General features: G+C 58.6%; 3 protein-coding genes across 4 annotated transcripts; 1 reads left to right on the top strand and 2 right to left on the bottom strand.

Annotated features, from left to right (window-relative positions):
• Positions 1 to 6,539: 6,539 nt before the first annotated feature.
• Positions 6,540 to 14,515, bottom strand: DHX58 (DExH-box helicase 58). The gene is made up of 13 exons (XM_044247921.1): positions 14,448 to 14,515; positions 14,059 to 14,226; positions 13,662 to 13,863; positions 13,093 to 13,283; positions 12,259 to 12,375; positions 11,568 to 11,694; positions 11,224 to 11,415; positions 10,380 to 10,636; positions 9,724 to 9,873; positions 9,474 to 9,635; positions 8,578 to 8,768; positions 7,415 to 7,511; positions 6,540 to 7,132 (listed from the first exon to the last, which is right to left on the bottom strand). The coding sequence occupies exons 2-13, from the start codon at positions 14,224 to 14,226 to the stop codon at positions 6,947 to 6,949; spliced, it is 2,040 nt and encodes a 679-aa protein (XP_044103856.1). The 5' UTR covers positions 14,448 to 14,515; the 3' UTR covers positions 6,540 to 6,946.
• Positions 14,516 to 15,210: 695 nt separating this feature from the next.
• Positions 15,211 to 22,865, bottom strand: KAT2A (lysine acetyltransferase 2A). Of its 2 annotated transcripts, none has more exons than XM_044247919.1 (18): positions 22,497 to 22,865; positions 22,233 to 22,356; positions 21,746 to 21,891; positions 21,550 to 21,639; positions 21,039 to 21,220; positions 20,747 to 20,938; positions 19,799 to 19,905; positions 19,501 to 19,611; positions 19,273 to 19,412; positions 18,979 to 19,187; positions 18,681 to 18,807; positions 17,464 to 17,574; positions 16,903 to 17,046; positions 16,521 to 16,635; positions 16,393 to 16,429; positions 16,250 to 16,313; positions 16,050 to 16,134; positions 15,211 to 15,931 (listed from the first exon to the last, which is right to left on the bottom strand). In XM_044247919.1, the coding sequence occupies exons 1-18, from the start codon at positions 22,833 to 22,835 to the stop codon at positions 15,738 to 15,740; spliced, it is 2,517 nt and encodes an 838-aa protein (XP_044103854.1). In that variant the 5' UTR covers positions 22,836 to 22,865; the 3' UTR covers positions 15,211 to 15,737. The 2 variants fall into 2 exon arrangements, with proteins under 2 accessions (XP_044103854.1, XP_044103855.1); XM_044247920.1 differs by having other exon boundaries at positions 19,273 to 19,409.
• A 1,290-nt stretch (positions 22,866 to 24,155) lies between these two features.
• On the top strand, positions 24,156 to 24,647 carry HSPB9 (heat shock protein family B (small) member 9). Its single transcript, XM_044250409.1, has one exon. The coding sequence runs from the start codon at positions 24,159 to 24,161 to the stop codon at positions 24,645 to 24,647; it is 489 nt and encodes a 162-aa protein (XP_044106344.1). The 5' UTR covers positions 24,156 to 24,158.
• The last annotated feature ends 352 nt before the right edge of the window (positions 24,648 to 24,999 follow it).

Genomic DNA, 24,999 nt, shown 5'->3' with positions numbered 1-24,999 from the left:
AGTGCCTTTTCTGAGGGAGACTCCACGTCCCCAACACCCTTCCTTCAGCTCAGATCAACCAGACAGACAAGGGGCTTTCTTCTTTGTGACTCGGAACCCCCAGCCCTTCTCCCCAGCTATGACTGTGGACATTGTGGCTGAAGACGAAGTCTGGGGCCAAAGCCCCCAAGTTCTGAAGTTCCTGACAGAGCAGCTGGGGAAGGTGGGCTGGCATCCGTCCTCTCCAGAACCTGGTATTTCTCCTCCCCCAGCAGTGGAGCGGTCCAGACAAGAGGACAGTTTCGTCGCCTTCTATACACCCTGGCTGTCCTGCTCCTCTGGGACACGTTCCGAGAGTAAGACAGACAGGGATCGGACAGACACCCACTCAGACTTAGAGCAGAGAGGGAGAGAGGTAAAGACAGAAAGATGGACTCAAGAGATGCTGTTCACTTGGAGACACAGAGCTGAGATGAGGAGAGAGCCTGGGAGAAGTGTGTGTTTGTGTGTGTGTGTCTGTGAGAGAGAGAGAGAGAGAGAGAGAGAGAGGCAGAGACACACAGAGAAAAGAGAGAGAAAGAAAGTCACACAGAAAGAGATGCACCCAGAGATAGGGAGAGAAGAGGGACAGAAAGAAATGAAAGGCATAGACGCAGGGGAAGGACCCAGCAGGAGACCCAGGGACAGATGCACTTAGAAGCCGAGAGGCAGAAAGAGACACACAGAGCTACGCAGGGACAGACGGATGGAGTGAGACTCAGAGGGGCTGGGGACACTCCAGACAGATTTGGGGGAGGGGCAGAGGAGCCAAATGTTGAGTCCAGTGAGGTATGCAGGGAGCCCCAGGAGGGCACTGCTGCTGTCTTCTGTCCCCAGCACCGAAGCTCTGTAGGAGTCTGGCCCCCAGCCACCCCCGAGTAAGCCAACCCTTGGCCACTGGAGCTGGCAGGTCACCCAAGGTGAATGAAAAGTCACCGATTGGGGAGGGTGACATGGTGGCTGTGGTGGAGGCAGGCGGGTGGCCCAGGTGCACGTGTCAGCATGGGCCTGCAGGGGTCCCATCCCTGACATTGCCCTCGGAGCAGAGTTTAGGGGTGTGCCAGCGCGGACAGGGCCATCTGCAAGCTCATGCCGGGGAACACGTGTGCCTGGCTGTGTGAGAGTGTCCGAGGGTCAGTGTGCCTGCGTCCAGCTCCACCAAGTCCTCCAGGGCGCCAACGGGGGCCAAGGTGGCAGGTCTGGTCCTCAAAGAGCCCAATCAGAGTTGAGGAGTGTAAGAGATGGCCACAAAAAGGCCGTGCATCTCTCTCCTCTGAACAGACGGCGTGTCCAGGTGCCACAGGGCACTCTACTGGAGTCGAGACCAATGTGCTGTTCATTCCCACCAGGGATGACCCCCACTGCCTGGCCAGCTGGCCCCCACATGCTTCTCCAGCCAAAGCCCAAGATTCAAACTTACAGGAGGACCCACGTTACAGACCCGCGGGTCCTTCCTGGCTGTGGGCATCTCTCTCTCTGAGAAAGGCAGTGAGAGGGGTGGTGGGGTCCAGCCCTGACCTCCCCCCCTACAGCCTCACAGCCCTCCCCCCTGCTGCGGCAGCTCGGCTGAGCTCCTGGGGCCCAGAGAGTGTCCACACCCTCCCCGCGCTCAGGAGACAACCGACTCTCTCCCTCTCATCCATTTCCACTTAAGCATCACAGGACATTTGAAAAAATCTGTCCCAATTTTGGGGTGGAGAATGAGGTCAGTGAGCCCATGTGGGGACTGCTTGTTAGTGACAGCTGACAGTCTCCATTTCACCTTGAAGCTCCTTTCTGGTCCAGGGGGGTGTGTCCTAAGCCTGGTTTTGCAGGGGTGCTGCTTGACGGGGCTGGGGGAGGCAGGGAATGAGTGAGCAGGAAGGGAATTCACGGAACAGCAGTGTCAGTCACGGGTGCTGCCAATCCCACTCCTAACATTTGCAGGGCCTGGGGCAGGAGAACGAGTGGGGGCCCACCTATCCAGGACTAAATATTTAAAAGTTAGAAATGGAGCCAACACACTCTCAATGACAACGTGTTCTAACCTCCCATCTTGACAAGGACGCTCTCATAACAACCTAGAAGACCAGGTTCCAATATAGATTTCTCCAACTCCAGGGAGTTTTGCGGGAGAATGACGCTGTGCAGGGAGAGCTCCTTTCTGCACCGCAAGGGACACTGATGCACGTGTGTGGATGCCCAGCCTCACGTCCGGGCTCCGTCCTCATGCCTGGCAAAGAGCTGCCCCTTAGCCGTCATCAGTGGCCCTTCAAGTTCAGGGGAGCCCACGCTAACGACATAACCTGCATTGAGAACCGGCCCAGGGCAGAAGCTTGCACAGGCTGGCAGCAAGCTGGTGACCCTCTGGGCAGGGACCTCCTGAGTCACAGATCTGGGGAATGTGATTTTTTTTTTAAGATTTTATTTATTTATTTGACAGAGGGAGAGAGATCACAAGTTGGCAGAGAGGCAGGCAGAGAGAGAGAGAGAGAGAAGGAAGCAGGCTCCCCACTGAGCAGAGAGCCCGATACGGGGCTCGATCCCAGGACCCTGGGATCATGACCCGAGCTGAAGGCAGAGGCTTTAACCCACTGAGACACCCAGGTGCCCCTGGAGAATGTGATCTTGACGGGGACATACAGCCTCTTCTCCTTGGCCTTGCTGACCCCTCAGCCCACAGGGAGAGGGCTGGCCAGAGGGGGATGCAAGCAGAGCCCTTGAAATCACCCAGTGGGGACACAGGCTCTCCCTCCCCTGCTCAGGTTTAAGGGCGATTACTAGAGCCAGCCTTCCCCAGCAGCCTCCAGAGCTCGGGCCAGGGACTGAAGCTGTCTTTCCATTGGAGGGCAGCTTGGACAATCCCCAAACAGGACTTTTAGTCACTTGTATTATTTACCTTCCTGGAAAAATTTATTGCAGCTTGATCCCAACTTGTAGATTTCTGGTGGCAAGGAGGGCAGGGAAGTGATGGCAACAGGCTTTTTTTTTTTTTTTCTTTTTCAGTTGGGTCTCTAAGCCACTCTGTTCTCTTAAGGCATAGCCCCAAGTGGGCTCCGGCTGCCAGTGGCCCCTGCCCTACTGAGCACCCCCCTTCTTCTCCAAAGGAGGAGAGGGGCCCTGAGCAGCCCAGATGGGTCTAGCTGAGATCCAGGGACCAGCAGGCGGCAGGGGCTAGAGGGGTGGTGGTGGTGAAGGGCATTGCTTTCTCTGGCCAAGTTTAAAAAAAACTCCCCCCACCCCCGCCCCCGCAGATCGGCTTTGCTGTCCTACACGCGAGGGGACACTCATACTTGTTGAGCTCTCACCAGGCGCCAAGCACTAAGCGCCCTCCCTGCATATTCTCATTTAATCCTTGCGGCCACCCTATGAGTTGGGCTCTATTATTATCCCCATTTTACAGGTGGGGAAGCAAATTCAAAGAGGTTAATTAAGAAACTTGCCCAAGGTCACACGGTAGGTACAGGTGACAGAACTCAAGTCTAACTGACCACAACAACCCTGCTTTTTCCACTATAGCACACTGTCTCCCAGAAGCAAGAAGCGGGCACAGAAGCAGAAGGGATGAAGGTCAGATATGAGAAAGAACTTCCTGACAATGATAGTTTGTGTGGTGGAAGAAGACAACGGAATGGGGAAACTAGACATACACAGGAAGCCCTCCCACCTCCGTTGGATTTCCATCTGTCTCTGGGCTTGGGATGATCTCTAGAAGGTCTGTGGGGTCCTGGCTGGATCCAGAGGGCACTATCCTGACCTCCCTTTTTTCTACAGTCTGGGGTCCTCTGCTCTACCCCAGCCCAGCACCAAGGCCCAAAGTCTGACTCTCCTTTGTGGCTCTGAGCATGACATCTGAGCTGTCGACCCCAGACCTCCTCTTCCAGGAAACCCTCCTTGAGTACTAGGAGGCAGAACCCCTTTCCTACAACCCAAACCCCAGCATAGAGCCTACAAATGCACTCGCAGGAAGACTCCCTTCGGTGATCACCTTTTCCACCTGGCTCTGGGACATGAACACAGAAAAGATACAGGCAGTCTCCAGGCTCTCTGGGCTCCCCAGATCGTCTGAATGATCCCCGGCTCCCTCACCCCCACTCACCCACGCATAACACATATGTATTACCCAGGTGTAACAAATGATGCGGCTGCCCCGGGCTTACCAGAAAATCTGGGTCCCCGCTCAGCTGTGCACTCTTACCTCGTTTACCCACAGAACAGACGATGTTTGGGTCATCCCCATCAATCCCTAAGGAGAGGATGCCGCACTTGGATGAGGCCCAGGGAACCCAAGTCAGTGAGTGGGTCGTCACCAGGAGCCTTACAGTCAGTACCCCCAACCTAATGCTCTCCAGAAAGCCACCTGCCTAATGCCCGGCTCTGTCCCTTCTCACCCCTCAGAGCCCACCGGGCCATCAAGGATAACCAGCCGGGAGCCTCCAAACTTCTCCAGAGTTTAGTCCCACCCGCTAGCTGCGCAGCGTCCCTGCGCAGAGCCAAAGGGTTGTCCTCGCTGTCCCTTGGGGTCTCCCAGTCTTGAGACCAGGGCACAGGACAGGTGGTGGGGACTGCCTTGTTCTCCCTGAGCTGCCCTCGAGGTCCTCAGCGTGGACCAGTCCGCGTCGCTGACTTACCTGCAGGGCAGAGACGGAGTCCGCCGCGGCCACCTGCTCTAGCTGCGCTCCGGAGCGCGGCGGCTTGGGGCTGGCCGGGGGAGGGGGCGGGGCCCGGCTCGGGGGCGGGGTCCGAGAGGGGGAGCCGCGGCGGAGCCCCTCCCTGAGTCGTGGTTAGGCCGGGTGGGCGGGTTCATTCAGGTGGGCTGGAAGGGAGGAGAGCTTCAGGGCCACTAGGGAAGGTCTGGAGCTCTGGCTTCTTGAGTGCTGAAAAGGTAGGTTGCCTGCGTCCTGAGGACTCCACGAACCCCCCTGCTTCGGGCAGCCTAGCCCACATGGCCGGGAGGCCGTGGCTCCAACTGAAGACGCTTCACCAGAAAAAGAAAGCTTTGGAACCTCTCGTGGCCTGAGTTTTCCCTTCCATCCTAGCTCAAGAAAGCTCTTCCAGCCTGGCAAGGTGGGTGCGAGACAGGTCACCCAGTATAAAGTCAGGGCCCCCCATCCAAAGGGCAACGGCATAGGGGTCCAGGCCACTGAGAGGACCATTAGGTGCCCAGATCATCTTTAACCTCCATCCAACCCTCCTTGCAACACTAGCCCCTGCCCGCAACGCCAGCTCAAGCCCCTCAGCTGTCACCGTTTAGCCCTGGAATGACAGGCGTCCAGACTCCGTGCATCCAGCCGCATTCAAGGCCACTGAGCTTAGCACCCCTGGGCCCCTGCCCCCCCTCCCTCGGCCCCCAGTCGCTAATTTTATTGACCTGTAAAAGGCACGCTGTTGGCAGGGGAGATAACTGAAGGCGAAGTGGGAGTGGATGGGCAGAAGACAGGCCCCAGGAGGCAGAGATGTGACAACAGGGAGAAGGGCGAGTCCTGGAACCAAGGCTGAGGGACACTGGAGATTAGAAGGAAGACCCCTAGGGAAAGGGATACCCTCTGGGGCGATGGAGACCAGAGAGACTAGAACTGGAATTTCAGCCTCCATCAGACAAGAGACAGACCAGAGAAAGAAGGTGCTGGGGGAACGAGAGGGCTTCATTTCCCCGTCTACCCCTTAGGCAGGACCAAGGATGTAGCAGGAGGGAAGGGGGTTAGAGGGCAGGAAGGACCGCCATCCTGCTCTCAAATCTCTGCCCTAGCCCCCTCCCTTCCTCTTGAAGGTGACTCCTGCCTGCTGGGCCTCTTACTACAGAAATAGCCCTTTCCCTGAAGAATCAACCTAGATCTTGCCTTTCTTTCTCTTCTTTCTTGTTAAAATGAGAACAGAAAATTTAGGCCTTTACCACTTCCCCCACTCCCATGCCTATCTGAGCACCATGCCTGCAGTCCTGGATCTCAGCCTCTCCCCAGCCCAGGGAGGTGACCTGGGGGTTAGGGGAAGACAGAGGGGGTGCTGCTGGGGTTGGAGCCTCTAAGGAGGTGGAGGGGGCGGGGCGGGTGGCTCACCTTCTGGATGGCTCTCAAATTTAAACTTGTGATGCGCTCTCCAAATAATGTTACATGGGGGCCATAAAGAGGGTTGGTTAAAAAACAAAACAACTTTAACATTAAAAATAGACCACAAAGCAGATCAGGGCTGGGGAGGGGTTACTTGGGAACAAGGAAACTTTTAAGGGTGATGGCTACGTTCATTATTTTGATTGTGGAGGATAGGTTAAAATTTATCAAGCTGTACGCTATGAATATGTAGTGTATTTTATGTCAATTATACCTCAACAGATCTATTTTTTAAACACATTTTTTTTAAGATTTTATGTATTTGAGAGAGTCCAAGATAGCAAGAGAGATGAGTGGGGAAGAGAGGGAGAAGCAGGCTCCCTGCTGAGCAGAGAGCCCTAGGTGGGGCTTGATCCCAGGACCATGAGATCATGACCTGAGTTGAAGGTAGACACTTAACCAACTGAGCCATCCAGGCACCCCACCACATTTTTTCTATAGCAATTTTCTACTAGTTTATTTTCAATTTATGAGGAGCCTCAAAAAATAGAGGGGAAGGAATGTCAAGGAGTCAAGGGAAAGCGTGTTCATTGCTAGTAGATTGTGGACAGCTTCCTGCCTCTGTTTCCTCCCCAAACCCTGCTTCCATCCAGCGCATTTGAGTATCTGTGGGTGTGAGGGGGCTTGGGGGCGAGCTGTGGTCCCCGAGTTGCTTCCTCAGTGTGGGAGTCTGAGCCAGCTTGGGCGTCCCAGGTTCCTCTGTGGCTGGTCAGCATGGCACCCCCAAGCTGATGACTCAGGCTGGAGGCGCTTGGCCCCAAGCTTTGCCAGGGGAAGACAGTGGCTTCTGCGGACTCTCCTGCCCCCTGCAGGCGGAGGTGGGCACTTCAGTGACAAGGGGCTCATTCCAAGGAGAGGTCCGCCAGGTTCTGGGTGCAGTGCTGCAGGTAGTCAAAGTCAGGCACTGGGAAGGGCACGCGGGACCACTTCTTGGCCTGGACTCTCCCCTGGGGCGTCTGTAGAAGCATACTGCGGACCCGGAGTGCCGGCAGCTTCACCGACTTGTAGATCATCTGCAAACCCCAGGCCTGAGGGTGGAACAGGGAAGGCTGGGCTGGGGTCACTGTCCTCAGACTGGGCTTCTCTCCTCAAGGTGGGGGATCTGTGAATGCAGGGCCTGTGTCTCCCACCTCAGAGCTGTCTCCGCAATCACATTGTGGGCTCCCTAAGCTAGCAGTTCAACCCTTCTCCTCCAACTGGGGGCTCCTGCAGCGGAGCAGGAGGGTGTCCTGATGGCAGAAGGCTGGGCCTCCTCTCTCAGACTAGGGATTCTGAAGACTGGAGTTGAGGGCTGAGGCCCGAACACTTACCTCGCCACAGTTCCTGCAGTGAATGGTACCCCCAGGCTTCCAGTCCTTGAAGGTTCTGTCAATGACCACAGCCCCCCGGGAGACACTGTAGTAGATCCTGGAGAGGAATGGGAGTCAGTCCTCATGCCCTCCTGCTTGCTGAGCCTCGGGCTCTTCTGCCGGCTAAGAGGCACAGAGACTCCGCAGAGCCTGGAGCTCTGCCCTCCGGTAAGTTCTGCCTGTGCAGCCTCCTTGCATGCCCTCTGCTTGGGCTCAGGCCTCAGCACTACACACCCAGATGATTCTAACCACCCCACCCCCGGTGCCTCTGCCAGCTCCACCTTTGCATCCCAATTCATCATTCCCAACCCACACCATCCTTCCACCAACTGCCAGGGTGACCTTCTAAAGATGTAAATCTGACCTTGACACTCCCTTGCTCAAAATCCACCCAAGACTCCTCTCTGCCTGTGGGACAAAGGCCAGACTTTCAGGCCTGAACTTCACGGCTCTCCCCCCGCCAGCCTGTCTTCTTCGGGGTCTCATCCTTCACGGTCCTTCCCACGTGAGCCAGCCAGAGGCAGTGTTCGCACATCATCCCTGCCTCGGCTCATCCCCCACTACCAGCCTGATCCGTCCTACAAGAACTCGTTAAAATGCTGCCTCCTTAAATGAGAGGACCTGGTGTGCAGAACCTTGGCCCATGGGCCTGGCACACAGGGGGTCCCTAGTAAATACTTAATTAGCGGATGGATGGATGGACAGATGGAGGATGGGGGAAGGTTACCCTCAAGGGAACAGAGGATGAGAGGGTAATGGTTCAGGGACAAGCAGCCCCTCTGTCTTCAGAGTAGGTGGGACTGGATGGGGAGGTGGGTGGGTAGCTCAGTTCGTGGCCTCTCAGCATTTGGTGTCCTGAACTGCAGTGCCTGCCCAACCACCCAGTGGCCGTGGGAGCCCGAACAAGTCACTCTGCCTCTCTGAGCCTCTGTTTGCTTACATGCGAAATGGGGCAGTGATAAAACCTGTCTAGCCAGCCGCTTGAAAATACAGACTCGGTACTTGTCAAAAATGCCCTTTCAGCTCCCAAAGTCTCAGGGCACGGTCTGGATGGGAGGCGTTCTCGGTGCCCCATCACGCCCCTCCCTCCCTCTCATCCTGCCAGCCCCTTCCCCTGGCCTCACGAGAAGTTGGGGTTCACGTTGACGTGGTGGGCGTCCTCCACCTTCCGCAGGTCACTCCCATGGCCCACGGCCACCATGCAGTTGACACAGAGGAGCTGCACCTCCTCGGCTGAGAACTGTTGCCGCTGACTCTCCCTCTGGGCTGCCCGGGCCGCCCGCTTGACCAGAGCGCCCCGCTGCAGGTCCCGGATCTGGGGTCAGAGGGGACACGGGGCAGAGCTGGGGCCTCACAGGCCTGACCCCTGGAACACTCTCAGGGTCTCAGGGCTCCCAAAGACCTCAGATCATTAGTACCCAGAAGGGACTTCCCCCTACCCTCCCCGGAGCTTTGAGAAGCAGGTCTGTGGAGAAAAAGAATATGGACCAGGGGCAATGCTGGGAGCAGGGACAATGCTGGGATTAGGGCGAACTCTGTTGCTGAGTCTCTGCCTCCTCTATGGAGGATTTTGTGCAAAGCTGCTTCTTTGACTGTAACATGGGGCATCACTAATAATTATGCTGGGATGACAGAGGTCCACAGGGACCGTCCTGGGTGAGGTTGGACAATGGTGACTGCCTCAGGGGAAACTGATTTAACTCCTGGTTCTGGGCTTATTTTGTGCACATGTCTTTGTTTGTTTCCCCCCAGCCTGGTGCCAGAAGCGCTGTAAGGCAGCCCTCACAGATACATGATGTATTTGGTGACATGGCATCTTGGAGAAGGGCCATTGCCTTCCCAGGAAGCTCCAGCCTTGGCCTCTACCCTCCCTGCCATTCAAAAGTTCCCAGGCGGGCCACATCAGTCCCAGGAAGCGGGGGCAGGGGGCGTGTGTGTGCGCGCGTGCAGCCAGAGGCCTTCCAGGCGGAGTGCCCTCAGCCCCGACCCCCAGCCCGCACGGTATGCAGACCACCCAGACCTTGGCCTGGTACTCGGCCTCGTCCATCTCCTGCACGGCAGCCACGGCCCGCTCCATCAGCTTCTCCAGCACCTCATTGGTCAGCTCCCGCCGCAGCTCCCGACTGCCTTGGGTTGCCACAAACGAGTATTTGCTCTGACCAGCCCGGGCACGGCCCCTGGCCTGAGGGAGGAGATTGGGTGCTGCCTTGAGTGGGCCTGTGGTCCCACGAGGACCTTTGAGGGCTGTTGGCAACACAGGGTTTGCGCACCTGGACCATGGAGATCTCATTGGTCAGGAGCCCGTAGCGCACCACCACGTTGCACTGGGGGATGTCCAGTCCCTCTTCCGCCACACTCGTGGCCACCAGGAGGTTCAGGGTGCCAGTCCGGAACTTCCGGATCACTTCTTGCTGGTCTCTCTGGGGTGGGGGAGGAGCAAGAGGATGGGCACCAAGTGGTTTGCCTGCCCTCCTGCAACCCAGCATCACCTGGTTCAAGAGTTTGCCCCTTTTCCGAGGGAGCCTGAGTCTCCACCGCTACCCCCAGCATCTTGCCCGTCTTGCCAGGTGACCGACCACCTAACCCCTGCCTCCCCTACAGACTCTTAAGGGCCCGTACCTGTCTATGGTAGGAGGTCACAGGACCTATTCTTCTCCAGCAAGGGACTCCAGACCTCTGATCCTCTGTCCTAAAGACAGCACTTACCTCCTTCCCTGCAGATTCCCCAAGCGTCAGCCTCTCTGTGCCCAGGGATCCCCAAACTAGGAAAACCCTCAGTACCGGGGATCTCAGAGTGCACCCCTCTCCCCCTGTTCTCTGCCTTCTGCCTGGGGAAACCAGGCCGCCACAGCTCCGTGAAGACTCTACCCCACCCCTCTCCCCTAAGAACTCCCCCAGTGCCGGCTCCTCTCCTCAAAGCCCACACCTGGGTCATATGGGTGTTCTGGCTGCTGTTCCCCGCCCCGATCAGCATGTCAGCCCTGATGTCCATGGTCTGCAGGCCCGGCTGCTGCTGGAGCCAGAGCAGGAGGGAGTGGACGCTCTGGCGGGTCTGCGTGAAGATGATGCCCCGGGGGCTGTCGTCGCTGCCCCCAAACTGCTCCCGCAGGATCTGTTCTAGCATCTCCAGTTTTGGGTTCTCCGGGCTGCATGTTGCCAGGTGGGCCAGCTCATTCTTGTAATCTGCCAGAAAGGCCCAAAACAGAGGCACAGGCATCAGGCCTGGAGGTGGGCTGGGCAGGGCAGGGCGGGAGAGGGTGTGGCTCACAGGGACAGGACTGTGGGTGTAGAGGGAGCCTGAAGCTATCTGCTCCTGATTCCCCCGGAAGGGCCCCAAGACAACACTCAAGGACACACTCTGCTCTCCCACCCAGCCTGACACCAGGGGCCTACAGTACAGAATTCTTTGCAGACACATCTCTGACCTCTGCTGCCCAGGATTAACTCAACCTCAGTGTCTCTGTTCAGAAAGGTCCTTGCCCCGCCCCTCAGGCTTGCTGAGACCTCTTGCCTTAAATGCCGCTCGCTGACCACCTCCCTTTCCCAGCTTCAAGGTATCACAACACCCCAGACTTTCAACAGACAGTCCCCCCAACTAAATGAATTCGTTTTCATGTCTAGACAAACCTTTAAAAATGAGGGCATACACCTTTTGTCCTATCCAGGTCCTTGACTCTCGGTTAGAAAAACGGCCCCAGTACCCTCGCTGGCCCCTTGCCACCCTGCGTTGGCGCCGGGGTCCCGTCTAATCCAGTTCCCACGGGTCTCACCATCGAACAGCGCCAGCAGCCAGCGCTCGGCCTGCAGGATCTGGGTCTTCGTGGCGCGCTCCTTGTAGTAGAAATCCCGCAGCCAGTCCAGGGCGTCCACAGCACGGACCGTGTCGTAGATGAGCAGCGCATCGTTGTAGCGCCGCAGGTGAAGAGCATAGACCCGGCGCTCCAGGAGCCCGGCCTCGGCCGCTGCGGGAGGGACGGGAAGGCCTCAGGGTCTGAGCGGCCACGCCCCTCCAGGCCTGCTCCCGCCTTAGACTTCGCCGCCCCGCCCCCCCAGGGGGAGCTCCGCCCCGGCAGGTCCCAACCTCCAGGCCCTCCGCGCCGACCGCCCCTCTTACCAGCCTGGCTCAGCTCCACCACCTGCTGCTCGTAATTCTGCGTCCCGAAGTCCCGGCTCAACTCGAGCATCTCCAGGCGGTTGTGGATTTGGTCCATGAGTTTCTTCAGTGTGTCCCCAAATGGGTCCTGGAGGGGAAGAGGGCGTGAAGGGATTCCCATACACCTGGGGGAGAGGGTGCAGGGGGGAGCCTTGAGCACCCAGTGGGGGAGCTGATCTGCGCTTGAAGCCGCATGGCTCCCGCCAGGTTGGTGTTTGAGAAGAGGGAGCTCAGAGAGAAGCCTGCCGGGATATGGAGTCCCAGCTGGAGGCTGGGGTCCTCCAGCTCCTGCGTGCCCTTGACCTCTGGCCCGGGGACAGCAATGTCTAAGTCTTATGCAGCCCTTGTCCTAGCAGACGCCAGACAGTGTCTACACCACAGGAGAGAGCCTCAGCCCGAGGTGTAGGGTTTGCAAAGCATTCCACAAGGTCTCTACAGATGCCCCAGAAGGTATCAGGGAGTCAAACAAGAGGCTGTGGGCACCGGCTGGAGCTTCCCCATTTCACACAACGGACAAATAGAGGCTCAGAGAAATAAGCAAGTACCCGGAAGTCCCAGAGCTCCAGTGGGTGGAGTCAGAGCTCAAGGCCAGGTGCCCTAACTTCACACCAGATGCCCCTCCCCCCCCCCCCCCCCCCCCCGCCCCACTCACCTGGGTGCGCCTGTGGCAGAGGTTGTACTGTTTGCAGGGCTGAGGCCTGAGCTCCTGCAGCTGGGGGCGGTAGGTCTGCGGTGACATGATGCGCCATGTGTCCAGGTTGGCACAGAGCTGGGTAAAGACAAAAGGGTTCACTCGAATGGGGGACAGTCCTGTGAGGACAGTGGGCGGAACTCTGAGACTGGTGAGGTCCCAGCGGCCCTGGAGCAGGGCCACCGGAAGTGGGGATTCACTTCCTCAACAAATATTTATTGCTCACCAGCTCTGTGCCCAGGGCTGTTGTAGGAAGCGGGGATCCAGAGAGTCTTATTTTGGAGTTTGGGGAGACAGATGATAAACCAGTGAAGCTAGCAGAATGGGAGGGTTTCGGGCAGTATTAATTAATTAATGAGCTCTGAAGACAATAAAATTGGGTGGCATGTTAGGGTGCAGTGGGGGTGATCAGGGAAGGTTCTGAGGCGGTGACATTTAAGCTGTTGCCTGAGTGACAAGGAGGAGCCAGACAGGTCAAGTGCAGGGGGAAGGGCATTCAGGGCAAAAGGAAGAGCGAGTACAAAGGTCCTGAGAAGGACCTGATATGCTCAAGATCCAGAGAGAAGGCTGGTAGAGTAGGCGTGAGGGGAGGGTGCCAGAAACAAGGTTGGAGAGGCAGGCTGGGTCCATGGAACTTTTGTAAGCCACGATAGAGACGGCAGAGTCTAATCTAAGCACAGTGAGAAGCCACTGGAGGCTGGAGCTTGTGTGCCTGGGAGAGCCTGGGGAGGGCATGGGGCAGGTGGCGGGGGTGGTGGGCTCTGGTAGGGGCAGGGCCACGGGGACCAAGCTGACCTGCAGGATGTGGTCGATGGCCCCCTTGAGTGTGGAGGCCCCGCCAGTGCCTGGGGAGGCTGTGAGCCCCAGCACCTGGGGCAGGGGCCGTGTCCTCTGGAGTTTATGCTCTAAGTACCGGCTCAGGATGACATTGTAGACAGTGTCTTTGTGCGTGTGGTGACACTCATCCACCACGAGCAGGGAGAAGGCTGGGGACATGAGGGGCAAGGCTGTGACCTACACCTGCAAAGCCCTTCCTCCCCCATAAGCTTTTCTGAACGCAGCCCCCACAGGTCGTTTCTCTCCTTCCTCCTTTCTCAACTTGCACCAGGGCTCCGGAGAGCAGCCTAGGCAGGGGTGACTTACCTTCATTTTACACATTATCAACTGAGGCTCAGCGGGGGTGGCTCGGGGGACTTGCTGCCGATCCCACACCATAGCCAGGCTGACTTCCATGAGGGTGTATGGTGAAGGGGGAACCCCTCACTCCCACCAAATGTCCCGCAGCTTTACTGGAAGGGGTGTCCTGGGGGCAGCAGGTAAGCTGCCTCAGGTGTGTATCCTTGGCCCTCGCTCACAGCCCTCACCATTGAGCTCCACGTGCTCCTCCTCCTCGGGGCTGGTCAGCGCCATCTGGAGCAGCTCCGCTGTGCAGATGATCAGGTCATGGCTCCGGGCCAGGTGGCCAAAGCCAGCTCGTGGCCCCATGTCCCCGCTCAGGGTTATAATGGCCCAGCGTCTGTCCAGCATGCGGCTGAACTCCTCACAATGCTGGCTCACCAGGTGCACCTGCGGACGGAGAATGAGGTGAGGGCAGGAAGCTGGACGGGCGGCAAGGTGACCCCCCCAGGACTGGGCTGGGGACAGGAATGGGAGAAAAGTCAGGTGAGCTTAGAGGTGGCCACAGCAGCCCCGGAGTGCCTGACGGGCTCTGGGGACACCTGAGGAGCTGAGACCCCACCGAGGGGAGTGTGGGCTACTCACCCTGTTGACTAGTACCACCACCTTGGCTCTGTCCACAGTCTCCAGATGCCTCTTGGCTACGTACGCAGCCGCCCGGGTCTTCCCAGCCCCCGTGGGCAGCCACACGATGATATTCTTGCCCTCCAGGGCAGGCATGATTACCTCCCACTGGTAGGGTCGCAACTCCATCTTGAGAATGGAAGGAGACTCTGACCCGTGGCCCACCCAGCCCCCTCCCAACTCCCAATCCCCCCCCCCCCCCCCCGGCTCCTGGAGAGCCCAGTCTGGGGCCTGAGACCACCCCATCCCCGCTTGAGGGAGGTGGGGCAGGGATCTACCTGGAACCTGATCTGGCCAAGACAGGAGGCAGAAGTAACACAAACTCTACCTGACTTCTGCCCTGGTCTTACCTGCAACACCTGCCAAGGCTGCCGAGGCTGCTGAGGCGAGGGCCAGCTTAGCTTCTTAGTTGGATGCCGTCGCCGCCTATGCCGGTGCCCCTGGGCTGAGCAGAAATCGAAAACAGAAACTGAAACTGAGGGAGGAGTCAGCTCCGGCAGAGTTCAGCCTTAGGAATCTCCCTTCTCCCTTTCCCCTTTCCCCCTCCCCCAGCAAAGCTGCAGGAAAGTACCCTTTCACTCCTCCTGGGTCCTGCTGGTCCCTTCCCCAACAGCGGAGTCTCAGCCACCCCACCCCTTTCGAGCCAGCCGTAAACCATGTAGACCCAGTCCAAGGCGGCTGGGTGGAGACTGGGACCCCTGCAGCCCCCACACCTGGACCAGGAGCAACCAGGAGCAGGGAGAAGTGGGGGCTGCAGCCCACAGGTGCCATCACTGCAGAGGACTAGGCAGGAGGCTGGTGGGGGAGGGTGGCCCCTGCACCAGTGGAATTTTTCAAGCGTATACTTATTTGAGAGAGAGCATGTGCCAGAAAGCAGGAGCAGGGGGAGTGGCAGAGGAACAGGGAGAAGCAGTCTCCCCGCTGAGAACGGGGGTCGATCCCAGGACCCCCGGATCATGACTAGAGGGGAAGGCAAACACTTAAGCGACTGAGCCCCCCCAGGTGTCCCATCCATCTGAGCTTTAATAGGTCCACTTCTGCAGGAGGTCCAGGCAGGAACGGGGTCAACCTGACAAGGCTGGGGACCCTATCAAAGAAACAATCACACAGAGAAAAAAAAAAAAAAGAGCTTTATTGTTCCCTCTGAGGGATTAATGCCAGGAAATAAATGGTCCCTGGGCCCCCCACTCCTGGGGCCAGACAGAACAGTGCAGGGTGAAGGGAGAGGCATGACCCCTCCAGTCCCAGTTGAACTTCAAACACTGAAGCCCCTCCCTCACGCTAAGATGTGCGGTCCCCATCCTCAAGGAAACAATGGGCTGGGTCAGGCCCAGGACTCCAAGACTCCACGGTTCTGTGGGGACGGGGCTGGGGGGCCCCCGGGGCCGGTCAGGGCTTATCCTCTGGCCAGCAGCCACGTGGGAGGGGCTGAGCCCCGCGGACCCAGGAGACCCCTCCCCAAGGTCAGATACAACGAAAGCTGTGTGTGCAGGCAGGGGGCACCCGCAGTTCCAGGAAGGGCCGCAGGGCCGGGGGCTGGAGCGTCTGGAGCTGAGAGGCATCAGGGCCACCCCCTGGCCATCGGATCAGAACCCGAGGTGGAGACATTCCAGGTCAAGGCTGCGGTCCAAAGCTGGAGGCTACTTGTCAATGAGCCCTCCCTCCTTGAGCTTGAAGTAGAAGAACTTCTCCAGGGCGCTGGCGCAGCGGCAGTACTCGCTGTCCGGGGGGTTGTACTCGCGGCAGTTGGCGATGACGCGCTGCAGGTCGGCCACGAAGAGCTTGCGGGTGACATAATAGCGGCTGCGCAGTCGCTCGGTCATGGTCTTCAGGTCTGGGGCGGCGGGACGTTAAGGGCACAGCTTTAGGAGGCTGGGGAGAGCAGGGCCGTGGGGCCCAGGGAGGTTTGGGGGCAGGGGCAGGTTTGGGGGGCAGGAATGGAGCATCCTCACCGATAGGGAAGCGGATGACCTCGTAGTAGTCAGGGGCTTCTGCCTTCTTCACGGGCTCCATAAAGGGCCAGGCACTGGGGTGTGACTAGAGAGGAAAGTTGAGCTGGAGCCAGGCCCACTGTGCCCTCCGCCGGCTTGTGAGTACCACCCACCCCAGCCACTGGCGCAGGTGCCCCCAGAAGGGAACGTGGTCTCCCCACCTTGATCTGGGCCAGCAAGTTTTTGAGGGTTGTGTAGAGCTGGTCTGGATCCTTCAGCTCCTTCCTGGGGCAAGAGATGCCATGTCTGAGGCCCTGGATCCTTCTGCCTCCCCTGACACCCATCTCCTCCACACAATACTCACCCCTTCTCCTTCCCCAGTGGTTTCCAGCCCGTCTCTCCTGCAAAGTGGGGAGTGGGGAGAGCATCCCTAAGAATTTGAGAACACACCCCCAGTAGGGTGTCCCTTCCCCCACCAAGACCCGTGCTCACGAATGCCGGGGACACTCTCCACGGGGATCTGCCTCACTCCCTCCTTGAAGCAGCTGAGCCCGGGGTACACCTTCCGGATCTGGGCCTGTTTGCGCTCAATCAGCTTCTTGATGATCTGAGGGAAGGCAGGGCCTGAGAGGCCAACTCCAGCCCCAGCAGCAACCCTCCCAGGGCCAGAGGCAGAGGCCCTGCCCTTGAGCCCAGGCACCTCACCTCCTAACTTCCCTGAGAGGCAAAGCAAGAACCAAGATCCTGGCCCACGCCCACCTCACAAGTGCACATATGTGTGGCACATATCCACACACGTGTGCTCGCCACCCCCATGCACATGAAAAGTCCCAGGGCTGAGTGCGTGCGCACGTACACACACGCAAACACACACCTCCTTCTGCTTTTTGATGATGTGAGACAGCTCCGTGTAGGGGATGCGGGGATTCAGCTCACACTCCATCAATGTTGCACCCTCATAGTCCTTAATGTAGCCCAGGTAGCGGCTCTTGGGCACTTTGATGTCCTTGGAGAAGCCCTAGGGAGTGGAGAGTCACGACCTGACCCACCAGCAAGGCCCTTCCAACTTGAATCACCCTTCCCCCAGAAGCCCCCTGAGGGGCCGTGCAGACCATGTCCCCTTCTCCCTGGTTCCCGGATCACCTTCTGTGGTAGCTGGTGTGCAGGCGGGGGGCTCTGTACTGTGTGGGCTCAATTAATCTGTCCCTGGGAAGGCTCTAGGTCAGCTGCCCCTCCCAAACCACCCTCAAGAGTCTCCCAGTTCTTCCAGCCTGCCTACAGGTCCCTACTCTTCACTGGGGCAGCAGCAGGAGGCAGGCAGCTGGGCATGGAAGACTTCCCTCCCATCCTATCCCATCCCATCCCCATCAGCAGGCTGGACAGGATGACCTCTAGCCCCAGGCAGCAGGCAAGTGTGGGCTGAGGCAAGGGTCACCTGCTTTTTGAAGTAGCCGATGGCATACTCGTCAGCATAGGTGAGGAAGTAGAGGATGTTGTGTTTGATGTGATACTCCTTCAGGTGGTTCATCAGGTGAGTCCCATAGCCCTGCGGGGGAGGGGAGCAGGGCTTAGCAGGGGAGCCTCGAATGGAGAGAGCAGACTGCATAGGAGGTAGGGACAGCCAGGGGACCCGGGACAGGGAGGAGGAAAGGCAACTGGCAAAAGAATAGGAGATTGTGGGGAGAAAGTGAAGGACACTGGGTTTCTAAGTGCTTACTCAGGGCCTCGTGTGGTGCCTGGGACTTTACAGACCACCTCTCAAGTAAGTCCACGAGGTGAGTATTTTTATCTCCATTTCCCAGAGAACAAAACCCCAAGAAACCAAAACCTGCAACCCAACTATGTTAACTGTGTTAGGAAATGCGTCCAAAGTCAGACAGCCAGCCATGGTAAGGCCAGGACTGAAATCCCAACCAGGAAGTTGCGCTCCCCATGTCACTGGTTCCCAGTTCCTGGGCCTCAGAGTGAGGGGGGAAGGGGAAGAGGAATCACAAGGGCCCTACTCATTTCAAATCTGAACCCTAAAGAGAGAGTATCTGCCATACAGGTCAAGACCAAGTGGCACCATGCAAATCTGGCTTACTTCTAGAAACCAGGAGAAATGGGAACCCTACCAGATTCTGTTATGCCAACTAAGGACAGAACCCAGGGCTATCACCCAGCACCAGACTAGTGTAAAAACGATTAACTCCTCAGTATATGTGAATGTTCCGGTGTTGAAAGAAATTCAGGTTCATTTAAAAGTGTTATTGGTAGGGGTGTCTGGGTGGCTCAGTCGGTTAAGTGGCCAACTCCTGATTTCAGCCCAGATCACCATCTCAGGGTTGTGAGATCGAGTCCCACATCGGACTCTGTGCTCAGCAGGGAGTCTGTTTGAGATTTTCTCCCTCTGCCCCTCCCGCTGCTTGTGTGCTTATGCGTTCACTCACCCTCTCTATATAAAATAAATAAATAATATAAAATAAATAAACCTTTAAAAAAAGAAAATAAGAGCATTACTGGTTTGGGGACTCTAAAGTGTTTTCTTAACACAGTTACCAAAGGACAACCGCCCCCTTGTGGGGCTGGGAGGAACTGGCCAGCCACTGAAAGAGGGACTGGAGACTGTGGCTTCCCCTCTGTGCAAACTGGGGCTGGGGCCAAGGCACTCACCTTGACCTGCTCATTCGAGGTGACGGCGCAGAAGACAATCTCTGTGAAGCCCTGAGTGGGAAACATGCGGAAGCAGATCCCACCGATGACCCGCCCGTCCTTGATCAAGGCCAGAGTCTTATGCTTCCTAAGGGGAGAGGGGAAAGGTCACGGCCCCTACCTGGTCCCCAAATGCCTCCCAGGTCCCTAGAGCCTTGGAGGCCAGGGCTGTATTCAGAGCCGGAAGCGGAGGAGAAAGTATTCCCACAGGCTGGGGACGGGCATGGTGCCTGGGGCTGGGGGCCTTGTGGGGACGCACGGGTCAAAGACGAGGCGGGCGATATACTCCTTGGGCATGCGCGGCAGCTGGTGGGAGAAGACGTTCTGCAGCCCCACAAGCCAAAGCAACACCCGCCGGTTGGCCTTGGGTGTCAGCGAGTTGCCGATGACATGGAACTCGATGATGCCGCGGCGCTCCTCCAGGCGGGCTGTCTCGTCCCGGGCTGCGTTGGCCGACAGCAGGCTCGTCTGGGCACAAGAGGAAAGGGAGTGAGCTGCGGCCTTTGGCCGGAGAGCCCCCTCCCCACACTATGTAGCGAGCCAGGCTGCCCACCTCAGGCCCCAGCATGGCGGCGGGGTCGGTGATGGTGAGCATGACCTCGTTGACCAGCTCCATGGGGATGTCGCCCATGACGCGGAGCCGCTTGGCATCCTCCAGGGTCAGGTTCTCTGGGAGCTTCCTCTTCTCACCTGCTGGGGAAGGTTGGCAGGGTCTCCGGTGGACAGCAAGAGAGGTTAGGGGGGCCAAATGAGAGTCAGGGGTCAAGGGTCAAGTACGCACCTGGCATGGGCTCAGCCCCTCCAGAATCCAGGCTCAAGGAGCTGTTGCTGCCCCCACCCATGCTGGGGCTGAAGAGGGGGGCGCTGGGGACAACTGCTGCGCTGACTGTAGCTGAGAGGGAGTGAAATCAGGGATGGGGGGTGTCAGAGGTGGTGGTAGGTCCCCAAAAAAGGATTCCCCAGACACACCCTCCTGCGTGTCCCCACTGCTGCCATCCGCAGTGTTTCTTCCCCGCGGAGGGCTGAGCTCTGCCAGGGAGGCCAAGCCAAGAGCCTGCAGAGCCTGCTGGGGCACGTACCAGGCCTGGGCACCAGCTGCGTCCCCTCTGAGGGCGGCATGGTGAAGCCAGACTCCCAGATCGGAGAGTTTGCCCCATAGATCTCCTCCTCCAGCATGGACAGGAATCTGTGGGGAGGGTACAGGCTGTCTCACAACTCTGTCCTCCAACCAAGCCAGCAGCCTGGACCAGACGTCAGAAGGACTGGAGGCAGGTTGAGAGACTCAACTGTCACGGAATTGGGAGCCGAAGAACGGAGACAGCCTTCAGACTAGGGGAAGACACAGTCCTCGGCCTCTTGGGAGCCCCTAGTCAGAGGCAGAACAGGACAACCTAAACAGAGAACAGAGGCCCAGCCTACCACAGTGTGCGGCACAGGGGGACAGGGTCTGAGCTGGTGCCTTCCTGGGCTGTGCGGGAAGTGCACAAGTCACCCTGGGTCTCAGGATCCCCTCCTGCCACCTCGTAGTCCCAACTGGCGGCAGAAGGGGGGCTGAGAGGCCTGCATTAGTCAGTGGAGGCTTCTTATACGACGGGGTAGCTATGAGCCAGAATTAAAACGAGAGGAAGGTATAGCAGAACAGAGGAAAATCTCACAGAAAGGACCACGACGGAGGAAGTGGAAATCGGTTTCCCCTTAACTGTAAGCTCTGGTTTCTCGGCACGCTGTGCTTCTGAGGCTGTGTCCAGGTCCCATGGGAAACAATGAATCCCATCTACCAGGGGCGTGGGCAGGGGTAAATTTAGCACTCGGGCCATGTCCCTGCCATTCCCAGACTAGTACACGCAAAGGCAAATGCCGGCAAGTCACAACTGGGCCCCAGACAAGTCTGCCAGGTAGACACCCAGATCCCAGAAGCCTCCTGGAGGGGAAGGAGAGACCACTCCAGGAAGCCTTCCTGGAAAAAGGGGGACAACGGGGAGGATGTGAACTTGGGGCAGATCCTGATAGGCCAGAACAAGCCTTACTTTGGGAAGTGGGTGAGGATGAGGGTCCTCTTCTCAGGCACCAGCTTGTCCTTCTCCACCCGGAATTTCTCCAGCAACTGCCGCCGGGTCACCGTGAAGATGGAGCGGAGGAGGCTTCGCCCGAAGATGTGAGTGGTCTCGTAGCGGGGGAGGCTGTCGCAGCTCTGGGGCACATGGCAGTAGCAGAGCCACCTGTGGGCAGCAGGGAGATGGGAAGGGAGAACGGGGGTGCTGGACCCAGGCTGGGCCTCCAGGCCTCCCCCACCCCCACGCTGCCCCTGCCTGGGCCTACCTGGTATAATTGACCTTGTAGGTAGCCACATCCTCGGCCTGAGACCGCTGCCGAAATTGGGCAGGCGTCTCAAGCTTCCAGTAGTTAAGGCAGAGCAGGAACATCTTTGAGAGCTCAAACATCGTCTGCCGCTCCCGAGGAGCCAGGTGACTGAACTTGTACTGCACGAAGTTCAGCACACCCTGAGAAGTGGGCAGGGCACAAGACCAGGAAGGAGATGTGAGCAGCCAGCAGGGGTTTCTTTTTTTTTTAAGATTTTATTTATTTACCAGCAGGGGTTTCTTACCCAAAACCTGGTGCTTCCTGAGGGGAGCTAAAGCTCACCTCTCGCTCTGGGGCTCTTGGTGAAGAAGAACTTCTCCCCCCTTTCCACCCCCATGTCCATCTTGAGCCCCAAACTCCCTCCCTTCTCTGAACCTGTCCCTTGTTCTCAGCTTGAAGAGGATGGGGAACACAGGCTCCTGACTCCTCCAAGATGCCCCCAATTCTCTTACCAACTCCCTCACCCCACCTGCTCAATATTAGGCTTCTCAAAGGGGGGACTGCCCAGGGAACCCTCCACCACTGGCCGGGTCATCTGCAGGATGCATTTCCGGAGGAGCTGGAGGAAGAGGAAGGGGGAGGAGTAGAGGTCAGTGGAGCTCAGAGCTGCAGACCTCCCAGCCCCAGCTCCTTTGCTCACTCACACTCACTTGGATGAAACTCACCTTGAAGAGGTAGAAATAGACCTGCTTAGTGTCTGTGTCCTCCTCTTTGTGAACAGACATAAACAGATTCTCCACGTCCACCACCATACCCAGCAACCGGTTGATCTCATCCTCTGACACATTCTCCAGGTGGGACACGTGGTCAGCTGTAAGAAGAATAGGTGGTAGGGTTGGGAAGAATGGACACATCACCAGGGCTCCCCGCCCCTCTTCATCACCAGCCAATTTACAACCTAAGTCCCTCCAACCAGTGTGACCGGCAATGAGACCGGCTGCTCCTACGTCAGCCCTTGGGTGGACCCTGTCTCTTTTGGGCTGGCAGATTTCCTGTCTCTTCCCTTGGGAGAATACATGCTCCCAACCCAATCCCTCCTTAAGGGGGCATTTTTAGTTTCACAGATAAAGCTTCCTGACACTTAAAAAAGCCTGTCCAAGCAGGACCCAGCACCTGCTCCCACCCCAGCTCCAAGGGCACTACCTGCCTTACCCAAGGGGTGCTCACAACTGCGGCACAGCTCGCTCAGGTTGGCAGCTGGCTGCTGCAGGTCCATGCGGGGTGCAGTGGGGGGCTTGGGGTTTTTCCAGCCATTACACTTGCAGGTTTCATTGGCCTGGCGGCAGAAGACTCAGTCAACAGCCCAGTAACTGGGGACGGGGAGCAGATCCCCAGCCACAGATTTGCCCCCATTCCCACCCGAGCCCCGGGATGCCCCAAGCCCCGCCCCCTTCTCACCCCAGGCCCCGCCCCCACCTTGCAAGCCGAGAAGACCCCTAGCTTCTCGAGCTTCTTGGCGCGCGGCAGCCCCCGGACTTGCGCCTTCCTCTGGCTGGCGCGCTGCTGCTGGCTCAGACCAGGTCGAGCCGGATCCCCTCCGCTCCCCGTCCCCCCACTTCCTACCCCAGGACCCCCAGTCCCTGTGCTGCCGGCTGGCGCTGCAGCTGGGGCGGGGGCTGGTGCCGGAGTGGGAGCCGGAGTCGGGGCTGAAGCCGGACTAGGGGCAGGAGTCGGAGTTGGGGCAGGGGCTGGAGACTGAAGGGGACGGGGCTGAGTGGCCGGGGCCGGGGTCGAGGCCTGGGAAGGTTCCGCCATGTCCTCCCCCGCAGCGGAGCGCGGCGCGGCGCTCCCAGCCCTAGGGCCGCATGGGCAACCGGCGCTCAATGCGCAGGCGTCGCTGCGCCGGAGCATGGTGGGAGTTGTAGTCTTCCACGGCCGCTCCCTTGGCCTCCAGCTTCCAGACTTTTCTGTCTTGTCTGTAGGTCCCAGACAAACAAGTGAAGCCTGAGTCATTACCCCAGATTGGCCTCTTCTTACTTATAATCTCTTTGAAGGATTCCGGGATTGGTGTTTTTGTGGGGACTTGGAGAAGCATCTGAGAAAACAGGCTTCTGTTGAGGGGAATTGTGGAGTCGGCCCACCTCCCAAGGGTCAGGGTAGAAGGGCCAGCCTGGGGTCTGGAGTTGTCTTGGCTTCCCGGCACACCTCCCCCCACCGCCAACGGCCCTGTCCCACCAGTCTGCAGACACAGAATTGCAGCTACAGTGGAGATTAAGAAGCAACACTTCCTCTTCCTGCCCCGTGAAGTGGTTACACGGCTGTGCTCTTTGTGGGATAATTCAGCTGTACTCTTTGGTGCACTTTTTTGTATTATGTTACATTTCAGCAATAAAGGATTATTGTAAAAGCACCAGAGGATGGTCATGGCCACAAAACCCGATACAGAGATGAGGATGAGGCAGAAGGAAAGGCGGGCACATCCTAGTGTGGAGAATTGCTCTCCCCGTAACAGTGTGAGCACCTCGAGGGCAGGGCCGGGGTCTTCTTTTTGCCACAGAGGCCAGCCCTGAGCCTGCCCCAGTAGATCCAGGGTCCGAAGCACGAAGGAAACCAGGAAGCCCTGTTCACCTCCCAAGCCCATGTGTCACAGGGCTATGCACGGTCAGAGAAAGGACGTTCGGAGAATGGAAGACCCCACGGTCACACGCCCTTGGCCCTGTTCAGGGGACGGACCCTTGTCCTCAGGCCTGATTCTTGGAAGGGCAAGAGCCCAGCGGCTCAGTCTTGTCTCCGCCCTGTGCTGGTGAGCGCTCCAGGCTCAGGCCCCCACGTCCAGCCTCCAATTGGCCTACGCAGGTGCGTCCCAGCCTGGAGAGGGGGAAGGGCCTAAGAAAGGAGCAGGCGCCAGGATAAGGGCAGCAGCGGCGCACCCAGGCCTAAGGAGGCAGGACTCTCGTGGTGGCGCACCCCCCCCGCCCCCGCCGCCCTCCGCCCTCCGCCTTGCCCCGGCCGCAGGGGACGGAGCTGGGCTGCTTGGAGCCAGGTCGCGGGAAGGCCTCTCCGGGTGTGCGCGCCGCGGCCACGCGCTCAGCGCCACGCCCTGTGCCTCGCGCGGTTGGGCAGCAGTTGCTCACTCTGATGCAGCGGGTCGGTAGCGGTCTCCCCAGCGGGAGCCAGGTGGCGTCCCGCAGTCCCAGCGCGGCCCTTGCCGAACAGAACCAGGTGGCCACGCTGCCGGTACGGCTGCTCAGGGACGAGGCGGTGGCTGCGCGGAACAACGTTCATGCGGAGGATGGCTTCCAGATGAAGGTGGATGCCTACGGCTTTGCCCCCGAGGAGCTGGTGGTGCAAGTGGACGGCCAATGTCTGGTGGTGACCGGCCAGCGGCAACTGGAGGGCTGCAGCCCAGATGGGGCCGGCTACCGCGTGGCACAGAGGGTGCACCGGCAGATGCAACTACCGCCAGACCTGGATCCCGCCTCCATGACCTGCAGCATGACTCCCTCGGGCCAGTTGTATGTCCGAGGCCCGTGCCAGGCGCTGTCTCCCCCTGAAGCCCAAAGAGGTCCATGCCCGAGAGTCCGAGGCCGTGGCCCCAAGAAGGGCCAACCTACCCTGACCCAGTAAACAACTAAGTGTGCAGCAGCAGCCTTGGTGTTCTGTGGTCTTTTCTTGGGGTCGGGGTCAGAGGTCGAGGCATAACGGAGGTAGAGAGAGGGCTAGTGGAGGGCCCCTGTTGGCAGGGAAGGCATTTTAAGAGGTTGGTCCACCAAGAATAAGGCCTCTGCGGGTCCAGCCGAAGCTGGGGGCGCTCCGTGGACCGGCTGCCCAGCCCCTGGCAGCTGACAGCAGCAGCTCCAGCAGGGAGCAGCAGAGGGCCAGGAGGCCTGCAGGGGGACCAGGCTCCATCACCACCAGAGGGCCCCCACAGACCAGACAGAGGGCTTGGACCTAGTGTGGTGCAGTCCCTAGGCCTAAA

Source organism: Neovison vison, chromosome 5 (genome assembly GCF_020171115.1).
Source record: "Neovison vison isolate M4711 chromosome 5, ASM_NN_V1, whole genome shotgun sequence".
NCBI lineage: Eukaryota > Metazoa > Chordata > Mammalia > Carnivora > Mustelidae > Neogale > Neogale vison.
This window is presented reverse-complemented; position numbering and strand designations above follow the sequence as displayed.